The sequence below is a fragment of the Prionailurus bengalensis genome, chromosome E2 (assembly GCF_016509475.1).
Source record: "Prionailurus bengalensis isolate Pbe53 chromosome E2, Fcat_Pben_1.1_paternal_pri, whole genome shotgun sequence".
Classification (NCBI taxonomy): domain Eukaryota; kingdom Metazoa; phylum Chordata; class Mammalia; order Carnivora; family Felidae; genus Prionailurus; species Prionailurus bengalensis.
This window is the reverse complement of record NC_057352.1, coordinates 6,097,859-6,123,856: the sequence shown is the minus strand read 5'-3', so window position 1 is coordinate 6,123,856 and position 25,998 is coordinate 6,097,859. Positions and strand designations below refer to the sequence as shown.

General features: G+C 40.4%; 1 protein-coding gene across 5 annotated transcripts; it reads right to left on the bottom strand.

The window, feature by feature from the left end:
- Positions 1 to 4,229: 4,229 nt before the first annotated feature.
- LOC122494762 (zinc finger protein 665-like) lies at positions 4,230 to 25,998 on the bottom strand. Of its 5 annotated transcripts, none has more exons than XM_043600182.1 (4): positions 24,771 to 25,998; positions 22,343 to 22,408; positions 12,728 to 12,854; positions 4,230 to 7,757 (listed from the first exon to the last, which is right to left on the bottom strand). In XM_043600182.1, the coding sequence occupies exons 2-4, from the start codon at positions 22,355 to 22,357 to the stop codon at positions 5,461 to 5,463; spliced, it is 2,439 nt and encodes an 812-aa protein (XP_043456117.1). In that variant the 5' UTR covers positions 22,358 to 22,408; positions 24,771 to 25,998; the 3' UTR covers positions 4,230 to 5,460. The 5 variants fall into 5 exon arrangements, with proteins under 5 accessions (XP_043456117.1, XP_043456118.1, XP_043456120.1 ...); XM_043600183.1 differs by having other exon boundaries at positions 24,855 to 25,998; XM_043600185.1 differs by having other exon boundaries at positions 24,766 to 24,866.

Below are 25,998 nucleotides of genomic sequence, written 5' to 3'. Positions count from 1 at the left end.
ATTCCTCATAAATTTTCAAGCTGTATTTTGTTTGGTTCATCTTGTGAGTTTTAGGCAGCACGTGCCAAACAGCTCTAACCCATCTGTGAAGGATGCCTTTTGTAGATCTTCTCAGCTACAAAATGTTAAATTCAATATTCCCTCTCACTTGCTCCATTCTACTCTCAATACAAATACTAATCTTATTGGTCAGGTCAGACAGTGTTCATTTGTGAGGGACAGACCTCCTGGAAATCAGTGGCTGAAACAACTAGGTGGTTTACTATTCTCACATAACAGGAAGCCCACAGATGCAGGTTGGGATGGGATGGGTCCTGGGCAGTCCTCTGCATGCTCTACCTCCCTTAGCACTCAGCACTCTCTCTCCTTACAGCAGGATGACTGCTGTAGGACCAAGAAGGATGAATGGTAAGGGGCAAAGGCCTTTTCTTTATTAGGTTTTGTCTCATTTACATGGAAATAATCCCAGGAGGTTCATCCCAATCAGCTACACATTGTAATTCAATTTTGATAAGGGTCTTAGGGGGATGACTGGGTGGCTCAGTCAGTTGAGCATCTGCCTCTTGATTTGGGCTCAGGCCAACATCCCAGGGTTGTGGGATAGAGACCTGGGTAGGCTCTGCACTGATTGTGGAGCCTGCATAAGATTCTCTCCCTCTCCCTCTGCCCCTGTCCCCTACTAGCGTGCACCCTCACTGTAAAATAATAAATGAATAAATTAAAATAAGGGTATTGGGGAATTTTCAAATTTCATATTCACGACTAAACAACAGAAAGTAAACGATGGTAAAGAAAATATTTTGCAGACCAAATTTAAATATACCCCATAACTGGGGAATCTGGGTGGCTCATTCGGTTAAGCATCTGACTTTGGCTCCAGTCATGTCTCACAGTTTATGAGTTCGAGCCCCGTGTCGGGCTCCGCACTGACAGCTCAGTCTGGAGCCTGCTTAGGATTCTGTGTCTCCTTCTCTCTCTGCTCCTCTCCCACTTGTGCTCTGTCTCTCAAAAATAAATGAATGTTAAAAAATTAAAACAAAAAGTATGTACTCAATACTGAAAAGGTAGTGAAGGATAACTGTGGATAAGACCGATTTCATCACAGATTTTCTTTATCCTGAGTGTATAGTATCACATGCAACCCATGACCAGTATTGTAGGTATTCCAAATGAGTGAAAAGTTATTAGTCCTTAGTGTCTTCTAACTTACACATTTATTTCCTTTGAAATTTATTAATTTTATTTACCTGAATTTGACACTAATTTGCCAAGTTTCAATACAGAGCTTCCGATGCTAGTACCTTTTTTAAAAAGCTTCTTAAATTTTGTTTATTTTTCCATGCTCAGTGTTGAAACTGACCCAGGGCTCAATCCCATGATCCACGAGATCACAACCTGAGCCAAAATCAAGAGTTGGATGCTTAACCGACAGCCACCCAGGCAGTCCCTGCTTCTAGTGTCTTGGTAGCAAAATGGAAGGAATGATTTTGAGATTCCATTCTTTCCATTGTCCTTTAAAGTGAAACATCTACAGAAGGTTTGTAGCTGAGAATATTCTATCGTGTCTGAATGTATTTAATATTAGACCAAATCTTTATAGAAGAATTATGACATCACAAGTCTAAAAATATCTTCAGTAACTGAAATAAACAGTATTTCACAACCATTTTCCACAATCATACTGTGTGGTGGGGCTATGAATGCATCAGAAAGAAGAAGGTATTAGTTAGCACGAGGAAGATTGTGGTCTTTCCCCAGCAAGTCAGTAAACTTCAGTTTTGTATTACAGGATCTGACTGTACTTTTGATACCCGACTAATGATACCTGTGAAGCTTCATTACAACCTCTTACTATTCTGCCCATCTGGGCAGGAAAAGCTAATAATGAAGGCAGACAAGCCTTTCCTTTGGCAGCAGTTGTAAGTTCAGAGTGTCACTGAGTATCATCAACCTGACGCTGCACATTATGCATCGTAACAAAGTAGTTCACTATTCCCTGTTCTCCCTAGCCATTTTCAGAACTTGAGAAATCTATCCTGGGCTCCCAAGAAAGCATCATCAGATACTCAACTTCCTCCTAACACTTAGCTGCATGCAGCCATCATTCTTGACATGTGAACATCCTGTTCCAGTGGAGTAAGCACAAATGCAAATGAGCAAAAAATGTTTTAGAGGGTAAATGGAGATTTCTAGTTTTCAAATAAGATTCCCATTGTGTAATGTTCATTCTTGAGGGTAAAGTCATTACAATTTATCTTTTCAAATTATTCTCTGAGCACTATAGCACAAAATAAAGATTGTGTTACTTTTCTCCTCACATTTTCTCTTAGTTCCTAATACTTTTCATATGCTTGCCATTTTTCTAATTTCATTTAATGTAAAGGTGCAAACCATGGGTCACATTTCAGCACAAAAGACAGGGAGAAACAGAATCATATGGTGTATATTCATGAATGGGGAGGCCGGTGGTAGAGGGTGAGAGTTTGAAATTGCATTGCAATAGTATTTTCATTAGAGCCACAAAAATACTATGGGATATACGTTGGGTAGGTAACTCTCAAATACAACTTATGAATATATACTTCCAAAACTGTATGTTTAAATCTAACATGAAATGACATTGTTATACATGACATTCAACCACAAACCCTAAGGATGTATTTATTATTAGTGTTCATTATGAAATGACCCCAAAATGAGAAATAGGGTATCCCAAACAAAATGGTATCAAAATGCAGTTTAAGTGGCCAAAATTGAGTCTTTCTCAAGCATATTACATTTGAGTTTAGTTTTTCTTTTTCTTTTTAGAGCACAAGTAGGCGAGACGGACAGAGAGACAGAGACAGAGAAAGAATGAGAACAGCAAGCAGGCTCTACACTCAGCAGAGAGCCCAGTACAGAGGTCAACCCCATGACCCTCAGCCGAAATTGAGTCAGTCACCCAACAGAGTGAGCCACCCAAGCACGCCTACTTTGGTTCCTTTAAATGCTCTAAAATTTTCTCTTCAGTTTCCAAAATTAAGACTAGTTTTTACTCATCTGTGATATACAACAGTCATTACCTTTCAAAACATGGACAGACCATCATCCCCCCTCTATTTTCTCTAGTACAAATGCTATCCCAAGTAACCCATACTTCTCACATGAAAATCTCTTTCTCGGGGCAACTGGGTGGCTCAGTCGGTTAGGCGTCCGACTTCGGCTCAGGTTATGATCTTGCGGTCTGTGGGTTCGAGCCCCACGTCGGGCTCTGTGTTGACAGCTCAGAGCCTGGAGCCTGTTTCAGATTCTGTGTCTCCCTCTCTCTCTGACCCTCCCCTATTCATGCTCTCTGTCTCAAAAATAAATAAATGTTAAAAAAAATTAAAAAAAAAAAAAAAAAGAAAATCTCTTTCTCCATGTCCCAACCTACTATTTCATGATCATCTATCTGACAGAGTAATTCACTCCTATAATAATCAACAAAGGAACTCAATCATACCATCAAATCCAGAGAAGGGGCCATGACCTCAGAAAACATGACAATTTACATATCAGTGTTAGGTTTATTCCTTGCCACTCCCTATGCTTCCAAATGTATAGTACACTTTATCTTAAGCTTAGAATCCTAGCTTTTCCAGGGTATATATGCATGGCTAAGCACCCCCAATGAAAGAGGTTCCCTTCACCTTACCAATGCTTTCTCTCAGACCACCACTACGCTTGACAAATGAAATGCGTAAAATTGAAGTATAACATCAGTGGAGTCCAAACTTGAGGTTACAAGTCATCAATGATAATTCAGTGTCAAGAAACCTAAAATAATTGAGTAAAAAAAGTTATAGGGGTACCTGGCTAGCTCAGTCAAAAGAGCACGTTACTCTTGCTCTTGGGGTTCTGAGTGTGAGCCCCATGTTGGATGTACAGAGGAAAATAAAATCTTTGAAAAAAATTTTTTTAACATTTATTTATTATTGAGAGACAGAGAGTCACAGAGGGTGAGCAGGGCAGGTGTAGAGAGACGGGGAGACACAGACTCTGAAGTAGGCTCCAGGCTCTGAGCTGTCAGCACAGAGCCCGACGTGGGGCTTGAACACAAACTGTGAGACCATGACCTGAGCCGAAGTCAGGTGCTTAACCAACTGAGCCACCCAGGCGCCCTGACAATAAAATCTTTATAAAAAGATTTCAACGGAATATGATTAGGTCTTTCCACATATATACTTATTCCATTGACACACATCATCTCATGAGTTTTAAATACTTTTTATTTTCTGGAATTTAACACCTAAGATTGGTTAATTGTCAAAGCAAACCGAGGTCCCCCTAGCAGGAAGTTTTAAATTGTAGTCCATTGAAGAATTGGCGAAGTTATCGCCTTCATTACTCTTTAATGTTCCTGTCCAGTAAGAATTCTTTGGTGTATGCTGACGTAAAGACTTTGACACATTTATATGGTTTCCATGTTATGTGAATTCTTTCTAGACCACAAAGCACAAAGTTGTATATATATATTTTTTATCAATGGAAGTCTGTACCTCTTAACTCCATTCACCTGTTTTAACCCATCCCCAACTTGTACACTTTTTATAACCCAGATGACACTCATTTTATTTGTAAGGGTTCTCTCTAGAAGAAATTACATTCCCCAAACTATAAGAAGCTTTAGATAAGCCTTGTCATATATTCCTAGTGTGTGCTTTCTTTCAGAGGCTTCTATTCTATCAGGTGAGGTATGAACCCTGGTTACAAGCTTTCCTACTTATGTTAGTTTCATATGGTTCCTCTCCATGCTGAAATCTGATACTGAGCAAGTCTTGAACACTTGCTCATTGTTTATTTCTCCTACGAGTTCTTTGATGCTTCCCAAAGCTTGAGCTTTGAATAAAAGCACTGCCACACATATTAGGTTCACATTGAGTAAGATGTGAACGCTCCATAAAGGCTTTTCCACACTGAATACATTTGTATGGTTTCTATCCAGTATGAGTTCCATCATGACCCCAAAGGTGAGAACATTTGATAAAAGCCTCACCACATTTATTACATTTAAAAGGTTTTCCTCCTGAATGAATTCTCTGATCTTCCATAATGCTTGAACACTGGATAAAAGCCTTGTTACACACATTACATTTGAGTGGTTTATGCCAGTGTATATTTTCTGATGCTTAGCAAGGTTGCCCAATGGGGTAAAACACTTTGACACACTCATTACATTAGTAAAGTTTCTCCCCAGTACTGATTTTTTTTTATGTTGAGTAAGATTTGAGCACTCAGTAAGGTTTTGCGACACTCACTACATTTGTAAGATTTCTCTCCAGTATGAGTACTCTCATGACCAAAAAGGTTTGAACTTGTGCTAAAAGCTTTACAATATTTAGTACATTTACAAGGATTTTCACCTGTATGGATTCTCTGAAATGACAAAAGGCTTGACATTTGGATAAAAGCCTTGTTACACACATATTGTTTGTGTGATTTCTAGCCAGTGTGTATTTTCTGTTGATAAGTAAGGCTTTGAAATTGGGTAAACGCTTTGTCACACTCATTACATTTATAAGGTTTCTCAACAGTATGGATTCTCTGATGATTTGCAAAGTTTGAATTAGTAGTATAGACCTTGCCACATATGTTACATTTACATGTTTTCTTTCCGGTATGGGCTTTCTGATGTCTAGTGAGTTTTGAAGGCTGGGTAAAGGCTTTGCCACACTGATTACATTTGTGAGGTTTGTCACCAGTATGAATTTTCTCATGACTCCAAAGGTGTGAACGTTGGGTAAAAGCCTTACCACATTCATTACATTTGTAAGGTTTCTCTCCTGTATGGATTCTCTTATGCTGTGTCAGACGTGTACGCATCGCAAAGGCTTTGCCACAATCAATACATTTGTACGGTTTCTCTCCAGTATGGATTTTCTTATGCTGAGTAAGATGTGAACTACATGAAAAGGCCTTGCCACAATCAATACATTTGTAAGGTTTCTCTCCAGTATGAGTTCTCTCATGACGCAAAAGTTCTGAACGTTTGATAAAAGCCTTATCACATTTAGTACATTTATGAAGCTTTTCTCCTGTATGAATTCTCTGATGTGCCGTAAGTCTTGAACTTTGGCTAAAAGCCTTGTCACACATATTACATTTGTGTGGTTTCTCCCGAGTGTGTATTTTCTGATGCTTAGTAAGGTTTCCAAATTGGGAAAATGCTTTGGCACACTCATTGACTTTGTAAGGTTTCCCTCCAGTATACATATCCTGATGATTTGCAGGGTTTGAATTTTTACTATGGACCTTGCCACATACATTACATTTATATAGTTTCTCTCCTGTATGGACTCTCTGATGAGTAGAGAGGCGTGAATACTGGGTAAACTCTTTACCACACTCATTACATTTGTAAGGTTTCTCTCCAGTATGAGTTCTCTCATGTCTGCAAAGCTGTGAATGTTTGATAAAAGCCTTATCACATTTATTACATTTATAAGGTCTTTGTCTTGTATGAATTCTCTGATGTGCTATAAGGCTTGAACTTTGGATAAAAGCCTTGTCACACACATTACATTTGTGTGGTTTCTCACCAGTGTGTATTTTCTGATGCCTAGTAAGGTTTCCAGATTGGGTAAACGCTTTGGCACACTCATTACATTTGTACGGTTTCTCTCCAGTATGGATTTTTCTATGTTGACTAAGATGTGAACCATCGGTAAAGGCTTTGCCACACTCAGTACATTTGTAAGGTTTCTCTCCAGTATGAGTTCTCTCATGACCCGAGAGGTGAGAACGCGTGCGAAAAGCCTTATCACATTTACTACATGAATAAGGTTTTTCTCCTGTGTGAATCTTCCGATGTTGATTAAGCCTACAGCTTCTGATAAAAGCCTTGCCACACACATCACATATGTGTGGTTTTTCTCCAGGATGTGTACTCTGATGTCTAAAGAGGTGTGAGCACTGCTTAAAACCTTTGCCATACTCACTACATTTGTAAGGTTTCTCTCCACTATGGATTTTATCTTGAGTAAGGCTTGGACGCTCAGCAAAGGCTTTGCTGCATGCATTACATCTGTAAGGTCTCTGTCCAGAAAGAATACCCTCATCACTCATGAGGTTTGAGGTGTTGCTAAAATCCTTCCCACAGTCAGTACATTGATAAGATTTTTGTCTAGTGCATGCTCTCCTGGCCTGTGCAGGTAACAAATGAAAAATCTTCCTAGATTTATTCCAAATGTTTTGGGCCCTGGGAATTCTTTCAAGTGGTAAGACTGAGGAACCACTGCTGACAGACTTCTCAGTTGGATTACATTCATACATTTTCTCCTCACTGTCAAATCTCTGGAGCTCATCCAGGTGTGCCTGCAAACCTAATCCCATTCTATTTTCCAAGCAGTTTATATACTGGTTTCCAGAACCACTTACGTTACTGTCCTGTTGTAACAAAGTCCTGATGAATGGTTCATTATTCATGACATACTGGTAGGTATTTTTTCTCACAGAAACACTCTGCTTTTCAGGAAGAGTAACTGAGGGCTGATTAAGTGGCTGATCTTTCCTACAAGTGAGATTTTTGTTATGGGTCAAAGGCACTTCTTTGTAATTTCTTGCATCATCTCCCCACCGATTTTCAAACTCATGCCTATTTTCCCAGACTTCCTTGAGACCAAAATCCTTGATGCCATGGCTTTCATTTCTCTCCAATATCACTAAGTGGTATAATACTTCTTTATAAATGTCCTCTACTGGTGAAAATTCCATGAGTGCAAATCCAGCAGAAAGGCTTCCTATCAAATAGAGTCGGAAGGTAAATATTTTATACTAAATTCAATAATTACACACCTAAATAATTATAGTAAATAAAGGAAGTTAGTCAACAATGGTCTTCAAACACTTTTGTCATATACAATGTTTTTGAGTTCTCTTTTTATAACGTTTTCCATATTAACAATTTCTCTGATTTTAAGGTAATTTTTCGAAAAACATTTTACATTATCCATAATTTTTGGACACATAACTGGATGATTAAATGACACTTCGTGATTACAGAGCCCATCTACACACTGGTTATTTTATAACTGTGCATGAAAATCATAGAGATGTCTATCTTCCTTAAATCTTAGTCTTTATAAAAATGTGTTTACCTGAACCCATTATCTCACATTTCAGTGATGCTCAATGAATCTTTCATTCCTCCTAGTATGTGTTCCTTATGGAATGTAAATCCTGTTTTTATGTCTCCGAGAAAAACTGCTTTAGAATCCCAGGGACTACTAGTTTGTGTAACTATGGTTACTTATTAACTTAACCTCCTAGATCTATCAATATGTAGGTTGTAACATACAGAGTCTTTAAATATCTTGTTTCTCTCAACATATGTTCACACATTATTAAACACACAGTATAATTAACCACCAGATCAAGCTGCTGTCCTGAGCAATTCATACGCATGTTCCCCTGTATGAATAGGGATCCTTCTGCAGTACAGGGGACAGGGGAGTCAGGTGCTGTGTAAACTGAGGTGCTTTGTTGATCAAAATTAATGTACCAGGATATACGAGGATGGTTTGTTTAGCTCAATGAAACATCTGAGGAAAGGCCAGGACTTGGATTCAGAAAAGCAAGAATGAAGCATAAGAAGTAACTGACCATGTGGGGACAGGGCTTGTGCCTGCACATCTATGGGAATATGATTGTGGTGTAAGTTTAATGCAGGACCTTGGGGAAAAAGAAAACACATTCAGCAAAAGGTATAATACGGACACATTCTGTAGGAACGCAACTATGGGCATGAAGCAAAGGTGGAAAACATTCAATAGGGAGACAGGGTTATAGGAAGACTGTACAGTTGTATCTATTTCAGTATTTGCTCTAAAAATTATCAAACTATCCCATGAATTCCACTTCTAGGTATATACTCAAGAGAATTACATAATGTATACATGTTCCAGGAGACATGTACTAGAATGCTTTTTAAGGTTGTTGCTTAGAGGGAGCGAGCTTGCAAAAGGGGGAGGGGTGGGGGAGGGGGAGGGGGAAATTCCCCTGAGGTCTCCAGCTTGTAAGCGCATTGTGCAATGCAGGGCTCAAACTCACATATTGTGACTTCATGATCTGAGTCAATATCAAGAGTCAGATCCTTAACTGTCTGAGCCACCCAAGCACCCCAACATAATGTATCATTACAGAAAAAACCTATGGCAAATCAGGTTAATGATATTTCTGGGACTAAACAGGAACTTAAAAAATATGTTTTCAAGATACCACAAATTCTTAAAGAATACCATAGCATCAGTTGCGGGGCTCAGTCAGTTAAGTGTCTGACATCGACTCAGGTCATGATTGCAGGCTTAGGACTTCAAAAGCCCACAACACGCTCTGTGCTGATAGCTCAGAGCCTGAAGCCTGTTTCGGATTCTGTGTCTCTCTCTCTCTGCCCCTACCCCGCTCATGCTCCCTCCCTCCCTCCTCTCTCTCTCTCTCTCAAAAGTAAACAAACATTAAAGAAAAGTCATAACTTTAATTGAGGAAAATATCTGTTGTAACAATTAGATATCACTGCACATTTATAAGAATGGCCAAAATCCACAACACTAACACCAAATACTAGTGAGAATGTGGAGCCATAAGAACTCTCATTCATTGCTGGGGGGAATGTAAAATGGTACTCCTCTTTGGAACAGTTTGCACTTTCTTACAAAACTAAACATGCCCTTAAATACAACCTAGCAGTCCCACTCTTTGGTATTCATACAAATAAGTGGAAAATTTCTGTCCACATGAAAACATACCCACTAAAGTGAAAAACCCTAAAATTTCTATGGAGCCACTAAAGATCCTGAATGGCCAAAGCATCTTGACAACAAAGTACGAAGCTGGAGGCACACATTCCCTGATTTCAAACCCCCTGACTACAAAGCTGTGGTAATTAAAACAGTATGGTATTGGCATAAAAATACACAAATAGATCAACAGAACAGAATACAGCCCAGAAATAAACCCACACACATGGTCACTTAATTTACAATAAAGGAGACATGACTATACAAAAGGGGAAAGCACAATTGATGGTTTGGGAAAACGGGACAGCCAGAGGCAAAGGCATGAAACTGTACCACTATCTGACACCATAGTTAACTAAGAATGGATTAAAGACTTAAACCTAAGACCTGAAATAATAAAACTCCTATTAAGAAAAGCTAGGGGGTAATGAGCTTCTTGAAACATGTCTAGGCAATGACTTTTGCTTTTGTTTTTTGACTCTCAACACCAAAAGAAAAAACAACAAAAGCAAAAACGTTTGGAATTATATCAAACTGAAACATGTCTACACAGCAAAGAAACACTTTTTCAACAAAATGAAAAGGCAGCCTACTGAACGGGAGAAACTATTAGCAGATCATGCATCTGATAATGGACTAGTAATCTAAAACATTCCTAAAGCATGCTCAAATAACCCAATTTAACAAATAGGCACAAGATCTGAATAGACATTTTCCAAAGACTTAGAGATGGCCAACAGGACCATGAAAGATGCTCAACGTTATTCATCATCAGGGAAATGCAAATCAAAACCACAATATCGCTTCACACCTAATATTAGAATGGACGTTAGTAAAAAGACAAGAAACAACACGTGTTGTCAACAGGGTGGAGAATCAGGTATAGCCAAGAGAACTACTGTGTGATCCACCAATTCTACTGGGTATTTATCTGAGACAACAAAAATACTAACTCGAAAAGATAGAAGCGTTCTGATGTTCACTGCAGCACTATTTATAACAGCTGAGATACGAACACAATCTAAGTATCCGTTGATGGGTGAATGGATAAAGATGTGTATATACAACACAATATTATCTAGCCACTAAGCAGAATACAATCTTGCCATTTGTGACAACAGAGATGGACCTTGAGGACAATATGCTATGTGGAATGAGTCAAAGACCACTACAGTATGATTGCTCCTATGTGTGCAATCTTAAAGAAACAAAAACCCATTAGATACAGAGAACATATTGGTGGTTGCTACACGCAGGTAGGTGAGCAGAAATGGGTGAAGGTGATCAAAAGGTTAATAAACAAAAAAGAGGGCTGCCTGTCTGGCTCAGTCAGTACACCATGCAACCCTTGACTTTGCAGTTGAGTTCAAACCCCACTCTGGTTGTAGAAATTACTTAAAATCAAAAATTGTTGCTGCCTCTTGAGTTCTTAAAACAAACAAACAAAACCAAAAAAATCAATATGGTAGTTACAGTATACCAGGAATGCAATAAACATCTGTAGAATGATACATGTTTTTCCTATAGAAAATCTTGGTGATATAGAGATATCACCAAGCTGAGCTGTATTTACACTACATCTACTTCTGGATTTTTCACTTTTGGAATTATCCACATCGTGACTTATGCCCAATTTATGCACAAGGCAGTGATCTTCAGAAGCCAGGATGGCCGAGGAAAGACACAGACTTTTATCTACTTTATTAGACAGATGCTATAATATTTGTGTCTCCTGAGAAGTTCTCCAAGGATACAAAGTGGAAATGCAAAGTGAATACATCCTGGGGTCTGCACTACAAAGGCCTCACCTCTGACCTGTATGGAAGAGAACCAAGAGGGATCAGAGAAAAGACTCCGTAGGGACAGCAATCCCAGTCCCTCTCAAACCACGGCTCCAGTATGGTCGGAGGGGCTAGGTAACAGGGTTGTAGGTATAATAGTGGAAGTTTAAATTTCTACACATTTAACAGATTGAGAAATGTTTGGGGGGTGGAGGTGGATTTCCTTTGAAAGTTCCTAAGAAATAAACTTGTATTTTCTCACAGATTCTTTCCAAACGATATTTACTGGAGCAGCTTCCTCTCTGCTCATCTGAGCTCTCACTTGTGCTCACACCCCAATACATTGCCCACTATGTGGATGTTCCCCTGTCTTCATTTCACTTTCCACTATCCAAGTCTCTTTCTCTTTTTCCAAAACAGAGATGATATTCAGCTCAAGAACAGATTTTCGTTTATCAAGAAAAACAGAACATGATCTGCTTGGCTCTTCCAGAACAAATTCTCTGCTCTTGGTTCAGCAAACAAGAAAGGATATTCATTTTAAGTGGTGTAGAAATATATTTCAAAAATTACTCAAATGAGTGCCTGTGTGCTTAAGGATTATTTTAGGTGTGCAGACATCTGGGTTTTTCCCAAGAACCACTTAACCAAAGGCACAAGGGTAAGACCACAGAATCAGAGATTTAAATAAATTCACCACGAGGTTTCCTTTTTTCCCTCCTACTTTAAATACTGTTTTTCTCTCTGAGCCTTATCTTTCAAGATGTCAGCAAACTTGGACTTTGCTAAGAATATAAGGGTTTTAGATCCTATTCCCCAACTCCGAGATTGTTACTTAGATTCTAGTTAGTTAACAGAGAATGTAATGCTGGTTTCAGGAGTAGAATTTAGAGATTCTTCACTTACACAGAACACCCAAGGCTCCTCATCACCAGTTCCCTCCCTTAGGCTTTTCTGACTGCTAAGTTCTGCAACCACATCAACAAGGAGGAATGCAGAACTTCTGAAGGAAAGGGAAGTTAGAGTCCACTTGCCACATTATGAACCCTTTCCACTCTCAATCAAAACAGCTGCAATCACTCCCTTAAGAACAGGAATTGGAACTCTTATGATCAAAACAGGGGCTCTCATTAGAAAATGCACAGCACACAGATAAAAAGTAACTACCGACTTCTGGAGGCAAGTTATCCTCACCCACGGAGACCAGGTTCCTGTAGTTCTCCAACATCACATCCCTGTACAAGGCCCTCTGAGCAGGGTCCAGGCACTCCCACTCCTCCTGAGAGAACTCTATGGCCACATCCCTGAAGGTCAACCGTCCCTGAAAGGAAAACACATTTCACCAAATGGACAGGGAACATGTTCTTATTTGACCAAAGACAAGAGAAGCACAGATGTGTAAAGACTGACTTGACTGGAGTGAGTGTTCTTTGATCCATGTAAGATAATTTTGAGTGAGTTACAATGAACATAAAATTAGCCACTTTCAAATACCATTAGGAGGCAATTATTGCACTCAAATATTGCACAAACATCACCTCTGTCTAGATCCAAAACTTTTTTATCAGCCCCATAGGAAAGACTTTACCCATTAACAGGTGCTTCCTATTGCCCAGTCCCTGGCAACCACTAATGCTTTTCTCTGTGGATTCACCGATCTTGGATCTTTTCGTGTAAAAGGAAAGGGATCAAAAATGTGACCTTTTGCATCTGCCTTCTTTCACACAGAATCATCCTTGGGGCTCATCCACGATATAGTATGTATCAGTGGTCCATTTCCTTTCTTCTGGCTGCAGAATATTCGATTACTGGAGTAGACCATATTCACTCAACTACTGTAAAGCATTTGGTAGTTATGACCTTCGGCTAATATTACTAAGTTCCAGTAGAAGTTAAGTGTTTGGATGCCTGTTTTCAATTCTTTTGGTTATATACCTAAGAGTGGAATTACTGGGGCACATGGTTTAATTTTTTCAGACTCTGTCACACTCTTTTCCACAGTACCTATATTTTTACAGCAACGTGTCATGATTCGAATTTCTCCACATCTTTATTTTTGTTTCACAACAGTCATCCTAGTGGATGTGAAACGAGAGCTCACTGTGGTTCTGATTTTACATTTTAATAATGCCTACTTTCATTGAACATCTCTTCATGTGCTGGATTCATTTGTGTATCTTCTATGGAGAAATGTCTATTAAAATCCTTTGACCATTGTTCAAGTTGGGTTCTTTGTATGTTGGTTGTGAGTTGTATAAGTTCTTCACATATTCTGGGTTGTAAATGCTTAGTAGATATGTGTTGGCAAATTATTTCCTCCCATTTGCTAGATTGTTCCACTTAGGTGATAATGTCCTCCAGTGAACAGACATGAATAATTGAGATGATGACCAATTTATCTACTTTGTCTGGTTCTCTTTTTCTTTTGGGAGCATGTGTAAAAATCCACTGCCAACCCGAAGGTGATGAAGACTTACCCCCTATGTTTTCACGTGAGACTTTTATAGTTTAGGCTCTTACACTTAATCTTTGATTAAATCTGAATTCATTTCCTTACATGGCACAAGGTAGTTTCAATTTCATTCTCACACAGATATCTAAATGTGTCAGTACCATTTAAGCGACTTTTATTTTTCCAGTGTCTGTTTTCAGCACACTTGTAAAAAAAGGAATGGACTGAAGATGTGTGGGTTTACTTGTGGATGCTCAGTTCTATTGTTTTGATCAATATTTCTAGCCTCTGGTGCAATTATGCTTTTGATTACTTCACGTAACTATATTAGTATTGATGTTGGGAAATGTAGGTCCTCCAATTTTGTTCCTTCTGACATTTATTTTGGTTATGTGGTGTCCATACCAATTCAACATGAGTTTGAGAATCACGATTCCCAATATAGCAAGAAACACTGTTGAGGTTTTGCCAAGGACTGCATTACTCTTTATGTTACTCTGGGGAGCTCTCCGTTTTACAGTCTTCCAAGGCAGAAACACAAGATATCTTGGCATTTACTTAGGTTTTAATTTCCCTCACCAACATTTGTAGTTTTCACTCTGTATACAACTTCAAACTCAAATTTATTCCCATTTGATGTCTTGCTCTTGTAAATGGAAGTGTTGACTTACTTTCCCTTTGTTGACTGCTAGTGTACAGAAATGCAACTGAATTTTGAGTGTTGATATTGTATTCTGTAACTTCAGTAAATTCACTCTAGTAATGAGTATTCTTTATTTCTAAAGAGGAGATCATGCATACTATAAGTAAACATAATTTGATTTCTTTTCCCATTTTGACACATTTTATTTATTTTTCTTCTGTAATTTCTCTGGTTAGAACTTCCAGTAGAGTGCTCAGTTGGAGCAGCAACATGGGGCATGCTTGTTTTGTTCTCAGCTTTAAGGAATGTTTTCAGATGTTCACGAGCGAATATGAGGTTAGCCAGGGAAATTTAGTAATAAGCTTTTTCAGACTAAGCCAGTTCCCTTCTACCCCTAATTTTTGAGTTTTTGCAGGATGCATTGTTCTGTATATGTCTGCTGAGCCTTGCTGGTTTACAGTGTTGCTCACTGCTTTATTACTGATGTCTGGTTGTTCTATCAACTATTAAATAGGGAGCATTGAGTGCTCCAACTAGTATAGTAGAACAATCTCCCCAATGTTTGCTTCAAATGCTTGGGGGCTTTGTTGCTATGTACCTATTATTTATAGTTGTTTTATCTTCCTCAATGATTTGCCCTTTTTTCAATATATAATGAGTCTCAACATGCTTGGTAACAATTTTACACCTTCAAGCCCATTTGGTCTGAAACCTGTATAGCTATCCAGCTAGGGTTCATTACTATCCACATAAATATCTTTTTCTATCCTTCAACTTTCAACCTATTTGTATATCTAAAGTGAGCCTCGGAGTGCCTGGGGGGCTCAGTCGCATAAGCATCTGACTCTCAATTTCAGCTCAGGTTATGATCTCACAGTTTATGAGACCGAACCCAGCAATGGTCTCTGCACTGACACTGCAGAGCCTGCTTGAATTTCTCTCTCCCCCCCTTTCTCTCTCTGCCCCTCTTCCACTCACGCTCTCTCACAATCAATAAATACTTTGAAAAATAAAGTGAGCTGTATGTAGACATAGAGTGGAACCATTTTTAAAAATTCCTTTCTCTTTTATTGAAGAGTTTAATTTAGGTACTTTTCAAGTTGTTACTGATAAGAATTACTTCTAACATCTACTGTTTGTATGGCTAACATTTTGTTACATAATTCCTTCCTTCTTCGGGTGTCTGTGCGTGCATACCATTTTGATGGTCTATTTATTTTTCTGTATGTTTTCAGGTTATATTCTGAGTGGTTATCCTGGGGATTACAGCTTACATATTAAACCACTAATATTTGAATTTCAGTTGATGCTAACTTAGCTTTAATGCCATACAAACAACTGCTGTTACACATTCTCCCTTTATGCTGTTGTCAAAAACTACTTCATAAAAGATATGAACAGATGTTGCATACACTCAAGAGCAGATTTTTCTGATTGTTTTACTTATCTATCTCTTTAGACATGTAGGAAAAAATCGGTTACAAAACAAACACAATAATTAGCTTTTATATTTACTTATGTAATTACCTTTACTAACGTTACTTGTTCCTATGGCTTTGAGGTACTGCTAGTTTCTATCCATTTCAGCCTGAAGAACTCCACGTGGCATTTCCTATAGTCTAAGTCTGTAAGTGTGAACCCCCTCAGCATTTGTTCATCTAGGAATCTCAACTTCACTATCAATTTTGAAGTATAGTTTGCCTTGTAAGGAATTCCTGATACAGCTTTTTTTTTTTTAATTTTTCAATCTTTTATTACCAAAGGAGATGGATTCCTGGCCTCCACAGTTTCTAACAAGAAACAGACCATTAATCTTATTCAGAATCCCTGTACATGAGAAGTTGTTTCTGTCTTGCTACGTTCCACATTCTATCTTATAAAACTTGACTGATTATGTGACTGCCAGGGATCTCCATGCATTGGACTTAGTTGAAGTTCATTGAGTTTTTTGGGCGTGTAGGTTCTCTTTGATAAATTTGGGAAGTTTTCAGCTCCTTTCTTCAATTATTCTTTCTGCCCTTCCTTCTAGAACTCCTATTACGTTTATAGGAGTATTAGTTATAGTGTCCCAAAGGTTTCTTGGCCTCTGGCCATTTTTCTTCTTTTATTCCCTTTTATTCAGCTTTATTCCCCTCTCTCCTCCTCACACTTGACCATTTCAGTTAACCTCTGTTTAAGCTCACTAATTCTTTACTCTTTTTATCCATCTGCTGATGAACCCTCTAGTGAATTTTCAATTCTGGTGTTTATACTTTAACTCCAGCATTTCTATTCCATCCTTTTGCTATAATTTCTATCTCTTTACTGATATTTTCTATTTGTTGAAACATTGTTCTCCTACTTCTTTAGTTCTCTTCCACGTTTTCCTTTAGCTGAGGATGGTCAAGACGGTTGATTTAAAATCTTTATTTACTAAGTGGAATGTCTGTGCCTCCTCAGAAAGACCATCATCAACCTGGTAATCATGCTTAAAAGATGTACAATCTTAAAACATCCTTAGAAGTCTGTAGTGAAGTCGGCCTGCTCAGAAGCAGCCACCGTGGCATTCTTTGAAACAGTAAGGAGTTGTAAAGGACCCATGTTATCTTCATTTAGAGAATGCTCCCATGAGGATCTAAAAAAGCAGTAATCTCTTGCTGACTTCCATGAAAACGACTTCAAGTCATATGGCATGTAAAGATACCAATTTGCAGAATAAAATAGGATTATACACTTACAGAAGAATATATTCTAAACTCATGCTACAATATATAAACGCACGTTTGGAAAATATGTACGAAAGAGAACATCAGTTCTTAATGAAGAAAATCAGTGATGGTGGAAGATATGACAGGGAAGAACATGTTTTACTTCTTAGTTTCAAAAATGTATTAGTGTGTAGAACTGAACTGCAAAAATCTGTACTACTGAAGTTTAATACATACACACAAAAATAATAAAAAGAATTTAATAATATTATGTAAAATTAAAACTGAGCACCATCCTCTGTGATGAAAGTTCTGCTCCTATGTCTGGCTAAATTATACACATTTTTCTCTAAAAGATGTGCAACGTGTGAGAGTTCCTAAAAGAACACCATGGTCTTTATGAGATGGATGTGCTACCAATAATTTATAAAACATTTACTATTATGGGGGAAATAGGTTCTAGAATCACTTATACTTACCTAAATAAGTTACGAAAGTTTACGGCGGAGGGCGGCCACCAAGGGGCAAAATCACCCAAGATTCGTTAGGGAAATATTGTAAGGGGATACCGAGCAACTTGTTACATCACTGGCAGGAAATTACTTTCCATCTGACCCCAATCTACTAATGTATTTTGATCACAAACTCCACTTGCCCCCAATACCCTCTGCTTCCTACACACACAAGTTAATGATTCCCGTCTGATGGCTTTCTCCATGTTCACATGTGTAAGATCTTCTTTTCTTCATGTTCCCAACGTATGTACTATCTTGAGAGCTCAATAAATACAAGATGAAACCCATGTTGGGGGCTGTTGTCTTCTCCCAGGCAGTACCCTCTCTCGTATCCCATCTGCATCTGCTCTCTTGCTGGGCAAGAGAGAACTCCAGGCTCCTAGTCTTCGCCAGATGGTGACCGCGACAGGATAGAGGTCGACATGATAAAAGCTGAGGTGACAGACGTCCACGTGATAGAAGGCGACGAGAAGTCAACATGATTAGAAGAAAAGCCAGCGTGACTAAGAACTGGATGTGTCAGCAGGAGACGTGGCTAAGAAGGCAATGTGGGAGAACCCATTGTGGCTAAGGGCCGACGAGACTGGAAGGCGACATGGCTACGAAGCCAACATTACTGAAGGATGCGGAAAGCTGTGTAACAACTAGAGCTCCAAAAATAGAAAAATGCATGGGACTATAATCTCTCCTGATGAGGTAAGAGAAACCGAACTTATGGGGATTCACTGCCACTGAACTTTTGAGAGAATTATTATGGGAGACTCTCTATCCCTAGAACAGAAAAAACACATTCATATAGCACTCCTTAAATCATTAATGACTATCCAGCAACACTGTCTTGGGTCTCCTAAGCAAGGAACCTTTCACTTAGACCCTTGGGAATGAACAGGTAAAACACTAAAGGCATGACATATGGAAGGCGCCAATGTTCTGCCTGAGTTATTCTTACATGATCTATTGTTCTGACAGACACTCTCCCCTTATGTGCAGATGATGTTTATGAACATATAGACGCACTCAAAGTAAATAAAAACTTTTTGTACGGAACCTAAACTTCCTTATTGTCAGCCAGCCCCTTCAGCATCCCTACATCCTGAGAATGCCAACTATACCATTTGTCAATGGGAAATATCTGACCTGTCAAAGGAACAAAAGATTCCCTCTGAAGACATCCTCACTCCTTTGCAACTACCTATTAAGAATGCCCTTACTATGTTTACAAACACCACGGGAAAACTCACAAGACATCTCGCCCTTGGAAAACTCGAAAGAACTGGGAGCATATATTATACACTACACCGGGGTCTACCCAAAATTCATCCATATTATGACCTATAGAAACCTTTCCCAATCTTTAAACATGGTCTCTGATATGTCAACGAGCCAAGATCATCCACTTCAGATTTCCTCAGCAGTGTTTCAGGTAAAAATTAACCATGGGGAACAAACTGTCTTAGGGGGACCCGAATGTAAGTTTGTTGGTTTGAAATACACCTGTTAATCAAAGGTCAAATAAGCTCATGTTACAACTTAAATTGGAAACTTGGTCTCACAGGTTTCATGAGTCATTGTTACACTAGCTTCCAAAGGCTTTAGTAACTCGAAAAGTTTTCCGTGCATGATAAATTGGGATTGAATTTGTTGGGACATCTAGGCCTTTTCTAAATAGGATGGGATGCTAAATCACTGATTACTAAGTAAAGCTTATCTGCTTTCAGCTTCTTATTGCAGGGAAAGTGAGGATATTGGGGTCTGATGGTAAACACACTTGGTGCATTACAACTTTCTGAGTATTTTACTAACAAATTTTCAAAGATTTAAATTGTAAATGAAGTCTTTTTGACTGATTAGGCTTCTTTAGAAAGTTAAATTACTCTGGAAGCACTGTCAAACAAATAATAATCCTTAGGTTACATTTGAGTACATGCTATACCTATTATAGAGATTATATGCAATTCCTAGTTTTAGTGTTTTTTGGCATAAGGTCATCACTTGATATTCTGATAATTGAAGTGTTATGTGCCACAGAAGTAACTGAATTTCCTTCTCACCTCCATTAGATCTTTTAATCACGTCCATTTTTGTGTCTTTTTTGTCATAGTTTTGTGACTCCTGTTGGAAGACTTACTCACCGCTATCACTTCCAGTAGACAGATAATCCTTTATGCTCAAGGAGGCTGTTTCCCCTGCACTGTCTTTCCTTTTCCTAACTCTGCTATACCTACCCCAACTTACCAATGTTGCCCCTAGGGATGGACTCTCTATGACCCTATTCAGCAAGAAGAAGTTACAGAAGAGAAGACCATCCACCCTCAGCAACCTTCAAGATTTTAAGAGTCAAAACTTTCACAGGGAACAATGTGGAACAAAGGAAGAAGGAAATGGCAGATAAAATTAAAATTCCCTACAATCCACAAGGACAAGCAGTTGTAGAATGAGCACACTAAAAAATATGTTAAAAACAACAAAAAGGCAGAATTACCCATGGTTATCTACATTACAAGCTCAACTTCTCCTCGATCACACTATGATCACTCTTACGTTTTCAAATCTTGACCCTCAAGGACTAACGCAGCTAAGCTCCATTTTCCTAAATTCCATAAACCCTCTCACCTATGGTGCCAGTTCAAACTTCTCACTTGGGTCTGAGAATATGCTTGTATTCTTTCAGATTCTGGACCTCTGGGGATTCCCTCTTGGTAGGTGAAGCCGTATTATAGCATGGGGGAGACCCCCAGAACACCTTCCCATCAACCGGGACTTCCAGAGAATGACTCAGAATGAACCACCACCGCTCCATTTTCAGGATGGAAGAAACCACTTCACTGTTCCTCATCCTGAAGTCGCTCCACAAATGCAATTCCTAGCTCCTCATATAACATGAGGGAAGCCTAAACGCCTGTCAAACCAGGCCCACTTCCTCTTACAACGCAGTGGTATTGCCTACACACCTGATCTGCATCTGATGGCAATGATCACCACTGGTATTAAGCAGGCAAAGGCGTTTCATAGGCCCCTTAATCATGGGGATCCAAGCCATAGTAAGCGTTATAGCCTCTGCTACCATTTCTCGAATTAGTCTTCAGCACACTATGAAACTGCACATGTAACTTAACCCAGTTATGGTCAACCTTATCAAAGAGCTAATAAGCCAAACTTCTACAAACAAATAATGGCACACCTAAAAGCCCTTATGGCTGCCATCCAATTTATAGGAAAAGGACAAAAGGTGCTAATCCTCTATTGTAATTCTGTGAAGTGGAATACTTATATGATGTCTCCTTTTATGCCATTGCAGAATCACTCTTCAAACCTTGAGACAGCAAAATATGGATCAGGTAGCCATCATGACTGTCCTCACACGCAAACTTAAGATGAAAAAAAACAAACGGGGAGCCAGGGGGAAATAGGTTCAAGAATCCCTTAGACTTCCACAAACAGGTTACAAAGCTTAGGGCAGAAAGCTGCCACCACGGGACAAAAGCACCCAAGGTAAAGTCATTAGCTAGAGAAAAGCTTAGGGCGAAAATCTCCCACCATGGGGCGAACGTGTCCGAAGTTAGCTAGCGAGATATTGTAATGGGATCACGAGTAACTTCTTACAGCACCTGCAGGAAATTCCTTTCCATCTGACCCCAATCTACTAATGTACTTTGGTCACACACTCCACTTGCCTCCAGACCCTCTGCTTCCTACACACACAAATTAATGATTCCTGTCTGATGGTTTTCTCCATGTTCATGTGTGTAAGATCTTGTTTTCTTCACGTGTACCTCGTAATATCTTGTGAGGTCAATAAATACTGAGACAATACCCCTGTTGGGGGACCCTGTCTCCTTGCGGACATCACCCTTTCTCGTATTCCATTCTGCATCTGCTCTCTTCTGGACAAGAGAGAACTCCAGTCTCATCGTCTGTGACACTGTTTGACATGTAAGTTGGTTCTACATTTGAAAACCAATTGTGTTAATAAACCAAGACACCCTCTCTACTTCTCATTCCTACTTTCAACTTTCTATTCTATTCCAAAGTATTAATATCGTGGAGTCAGAAGCACAATGAGTCCCTGGTTTAACATCAAAATGCATTTGTAAAACCGGATGAAGTAAATTTCCATCACTCTTATTTTCCAGGGTTCCTCAGGTACTTTTGCACGTTAATACCTGACTTACATACATAATCTCTTTAATCCTGGTTTATATGAGCTGAAAAAGGATCCAGGAGGGATCTCTGAAGAATCCTTCCTGAAGAGACCAAAGAGCTAACTCCCTATCTCCAGTCCTAGCCTGTGTAGAACAACATTCCCAGGATGACCTCCTAACAGGTGCCTCTTCCTAAGTTCCGCGTCACTTGGTCACAGTTAAGATGAAATATGCATGGAGAGGAGGGGAGACTGGGAGAAAGCCCTGGGTGTGAGTAAACAACTCAGGCAGGACACCTCACAGACAGACAAGATTAACAAGTCCAAAGTGACATTTTAGGAAGAAAAATCAACAAAAAATGGGATTTTACCTGGAAAAGAGCCATTCCTTCTTTTTTCCCCCCTTCTTCTGGTCTTCTTTCTCAAGTAAGGTTATACTGTGTGACAAAAAGGATGTTGTTTAATTTTCAGAATCAACATAACCCCATCCTCTGCCACAATATACATATGGGGAGACACTTGCCATGGGAAAAAGGCCTTTGCTGCCCACTGCAACAGGAGGGATGCGGAAACAATAAGGTCCTATGTGGAGGCCAACAAGTGCATTTTTTACCCACTTCTTCACGAAGGCCTCCCCTACCGCTCAAACTTACACACTCACTGCAACTGCATTGTCTTGTCTACCTGGCACTTGGCCAAAGGGAATGGGCTCCTTCTAGTTCTTGGCTCCTCCCTAGGTAGCCCGCATCCAAGGAGTGGATGATGCAGGACACAGAAACCTGTCCATGCCATCAATATGGACCAACTCTTAAGGGCCACCCAGCTCCAGAGCTCCCTGGAAGCCGTACTGAGAAGTTTAGATCTTTGTCCTGATGCTGACGGGAAGCCTGTTAGAGGGTTTAATGTCAAAAGATGACACAATCAAATTTTTAAGATTTAGCCAGGATACACAGAGAGGGTGGAGGTGACAGAGGCACGTCCCTGTCTCTGAGCTATGCTCCTGCTTCTTTCCCAGTGGCTTTCGATATTTTTGGAACTGGGTCACATTGTGAACTCCCATTATAACTGCACACTCTCTCCCAGAACACTACCAAAGACGCACCTAGTTTTGAAAATCATTTCACGCATCTTATTAACTCAGGTTCAGAATTCTTGGTCTATTGTCTCCTGTTACAGGTGGGTCCATTGGGGGTTACAGGGGGAGTGAATTTGCCAAGTTACCCTGAAGAAGTCTCAGTTGAATGAGCAGAACTGGGTGTAAGAAATCTCTGAAAAGGTGGCCTGGACAGGTTGAAGTAGAAAGGGCTTGTCCTAATTCCAGATTACCTTTCATGTTCCTGAAGGAGAGAAGCTTCTCTTTTATGGGTTTAAGCAAGCCCAAGCATTTAATTCCTCTTTTCCAGAAAAGCTATATGAAATTACAAATAGTTACTGGTCCTGGAAAACATGAAAAAGGGTCACCTGTGGGCACGAGGTCTGAACACTCTCTGTATTATGAACGGATGAGCTCTGCTGGAACCAAGTTCCACATCAATCAAGACCACCCTTCAACATCTGTACAGAGAAGACAGAGGGGACCTGAGGCGATCATCTACTTAGCTGGAGAACTCACCTCAAAGCTTGATAATTTATAAACTGCTTTAACGCAAGAAGAGAACTGCTGAATTATTAAATTAGCACACTAAACTAGGTTTTGAGTGTTAAAAGGTTACCAACATCCTTAACGGATGTGTAATGAAATACCATCAAGTTCTTTAAGAGACATCAAAGAATCCTTGCAACATATGGTAGAGTAGAAAGCATAGAAAACTCATACTCTGAACAATAAAATTACAGGAGAAAATAATTTGGAAATTGAAAAGCTCTCCAGTGGAATCTGAGATTAACGTCACAACAAGTGTGAGGATACATCAAATTCAGAAAAGAATGCCGTGAGCCACGAAAAAACGGGGAGAGACAAACAGTATTGTTAATAATGGCCATCGTAAAAGCACCATGTGGTTACAGAAAGTCCCCTTTAACTGACAGTTCTAATCCCCCTGGATGAGTAGGGGTTGCCAATGGCATTATCTTCTGATGCAATGCTTAGAAAGTGCAGATGCCTCAAACACCAGGTTTCACAACTCTCGATCTCTTCTCCACAACTGAAACAATTCACCAAATGTTGGATTAACGAGGTCATAAAACTTCAAGTCGGTACTTCACAACTTAATATCCTCGGTTCTTTACTAGGGTTTGGGTCCTGTGCCTTGTCTGTGACCCCTACGCGTTTTTTCTCCGTATAAGTCTGTGTCCTTGTTTCTCTTGAGTGCTTTTGTCCACTTCCGTTTCCCTCCGTCGCTATTCCTCCTCCAACAGACAGTTTCACCCTATTCTGCGGCAGCCTGTTTCAATCCCCGACGGATTTTCTCCCCACGCTTTCTGATGACCCTCTAACTCCGCAGATTTCTGCGTCCTTCCCCGCCAGCTCCGTCCACACCCTGACGGACGGCCACCCTGCGGCCAACTGCCTGCACCCACCTCCCTAGTGACGACTGTGCCCGACGCAGTATGGGGTTGGGGGCACGGGGGACACTCGGCAGTCACAGAAAGGTTCTGAGCAGGAAAGTGACCGGCAAGGATATCGAGGTCTGCAAGGGCCACAGGCAGAACGGCTTGGCCCGAACCTGCCTCGGAGCGATTTTAACCGAAAACGACCACAGACCCCCGGGACCCGCCCCGAGAGAAAGGACTCGGAACGTCTTAGAGCCAGGCCGCGAGAGATGAAAGGGAGAAGACGGTTCAAGAATTTTACCTTACCAGGCGACCCCGGAACCTGGGGTGGAGCCGGGCACTGAGCAGCGCAACCGCCGGTGCGAACCAGAAAAATGGAGACTCACCCAACCCACAGCGCACGTTGCCCTGCTGGATCAGCTTCCGGGGCTGCAGAAAATGGCGCACGCGCGTGCGTCGCGGGGCGGTGCCGGGGCGTGTCCAGGACACATCCGGTGGGGCGGGTCCAGCGCACCACTCTCCTCCTAGCGTCTGCGGGTCTGTTTTCTCTTCCGGCCGCCCGGTTTCGGGTTCCGCTTTTGGATTCCGTCCGATCCCGCTGGTGTCGTTTCGAGCCAGGCTGGGTGCAACCTCAGGGAAGGGTGGGCCGCTTCTATTGGGAGCGGCGGTATTTCACAAGTTGCGCCCGGTGCCCGGGGAAGCAATTTTTGGAGGGCGGGGCGGGTTGGGGTGAGAGAAAAGTCTTTAGAGAGCGGTGGACATGCGCTCTAGGGGGAGGCGGAGCAGTGTGGGGACCTGGCGCCCGGGGTCCTCGTGGGTCGACTGAGACCCGCATAGTGACAGCTCCTTGTTTAATGAAGTAAAAGCCGGGGTGGTCAGTGTCGGTGATGGACGCTAGAATGCGACACGCACAACTGTTCTGGGGGGCGGGGGGCGCCTGTGTGGCTCAGTAGGTTAAGCCTGACTTTGGTTCTGGTCCTGATCTCCCTATGGTGGGTTGGAGCCTCCCATCGGGCTCTGTGCTGACACCTCAGAGCTTGGAGCCTGCTTTGGATTCTGTCTCCTTCTCTCTCTGCCCCTACCTCGCTCGCACTCTCTCTCTTTCAAAACTAAAATAAACATTAAAAGAAATAAACACTGTCCTGTGGGAATTGTGCTGTTCGGTATTAACTCGTCATCAGACTTTTCACTCAACTGTCACTTCTCGCCATCCCTTGCACTGCACTCCAGGCTTTCCCCGCCGGGCCTTGGGCTGTGGGAAGGAGCGCTGGCACGTTGCTTTAAAGGAATAAAAGTTTCTGCGTCAATGAGTGTTGATTAATGTCTCTCTCTTAAATTTGATATTCAACTCCACACCTCTCCAGATGAATTACAAATCCAAATGTCTTTGAGACCTACCAGTGGGACCTGTATGTGCTTAAGCCCTTAACTGCCAAATGTCATTGCAATTTTAATTAAACAAAGTGTTTGTTCTCAGGTATTTTAGAAGTCTATTTTTTTCTTGAAAATTAGAGTTTTAAAAATTTATTTATTT

Excerpts from the sequence above, each read along its gene's own strand:
- LOC122494762 (XM_043600182.1), bottom strand. Across the intron at positions 7,758-12,727 it reads CAGGAACCTGGTCTCCGTGG|GAAGCCTTTCTGCTGGATTT; the intron begins GTGAGGATAACT and ends TCTATTTGATAG.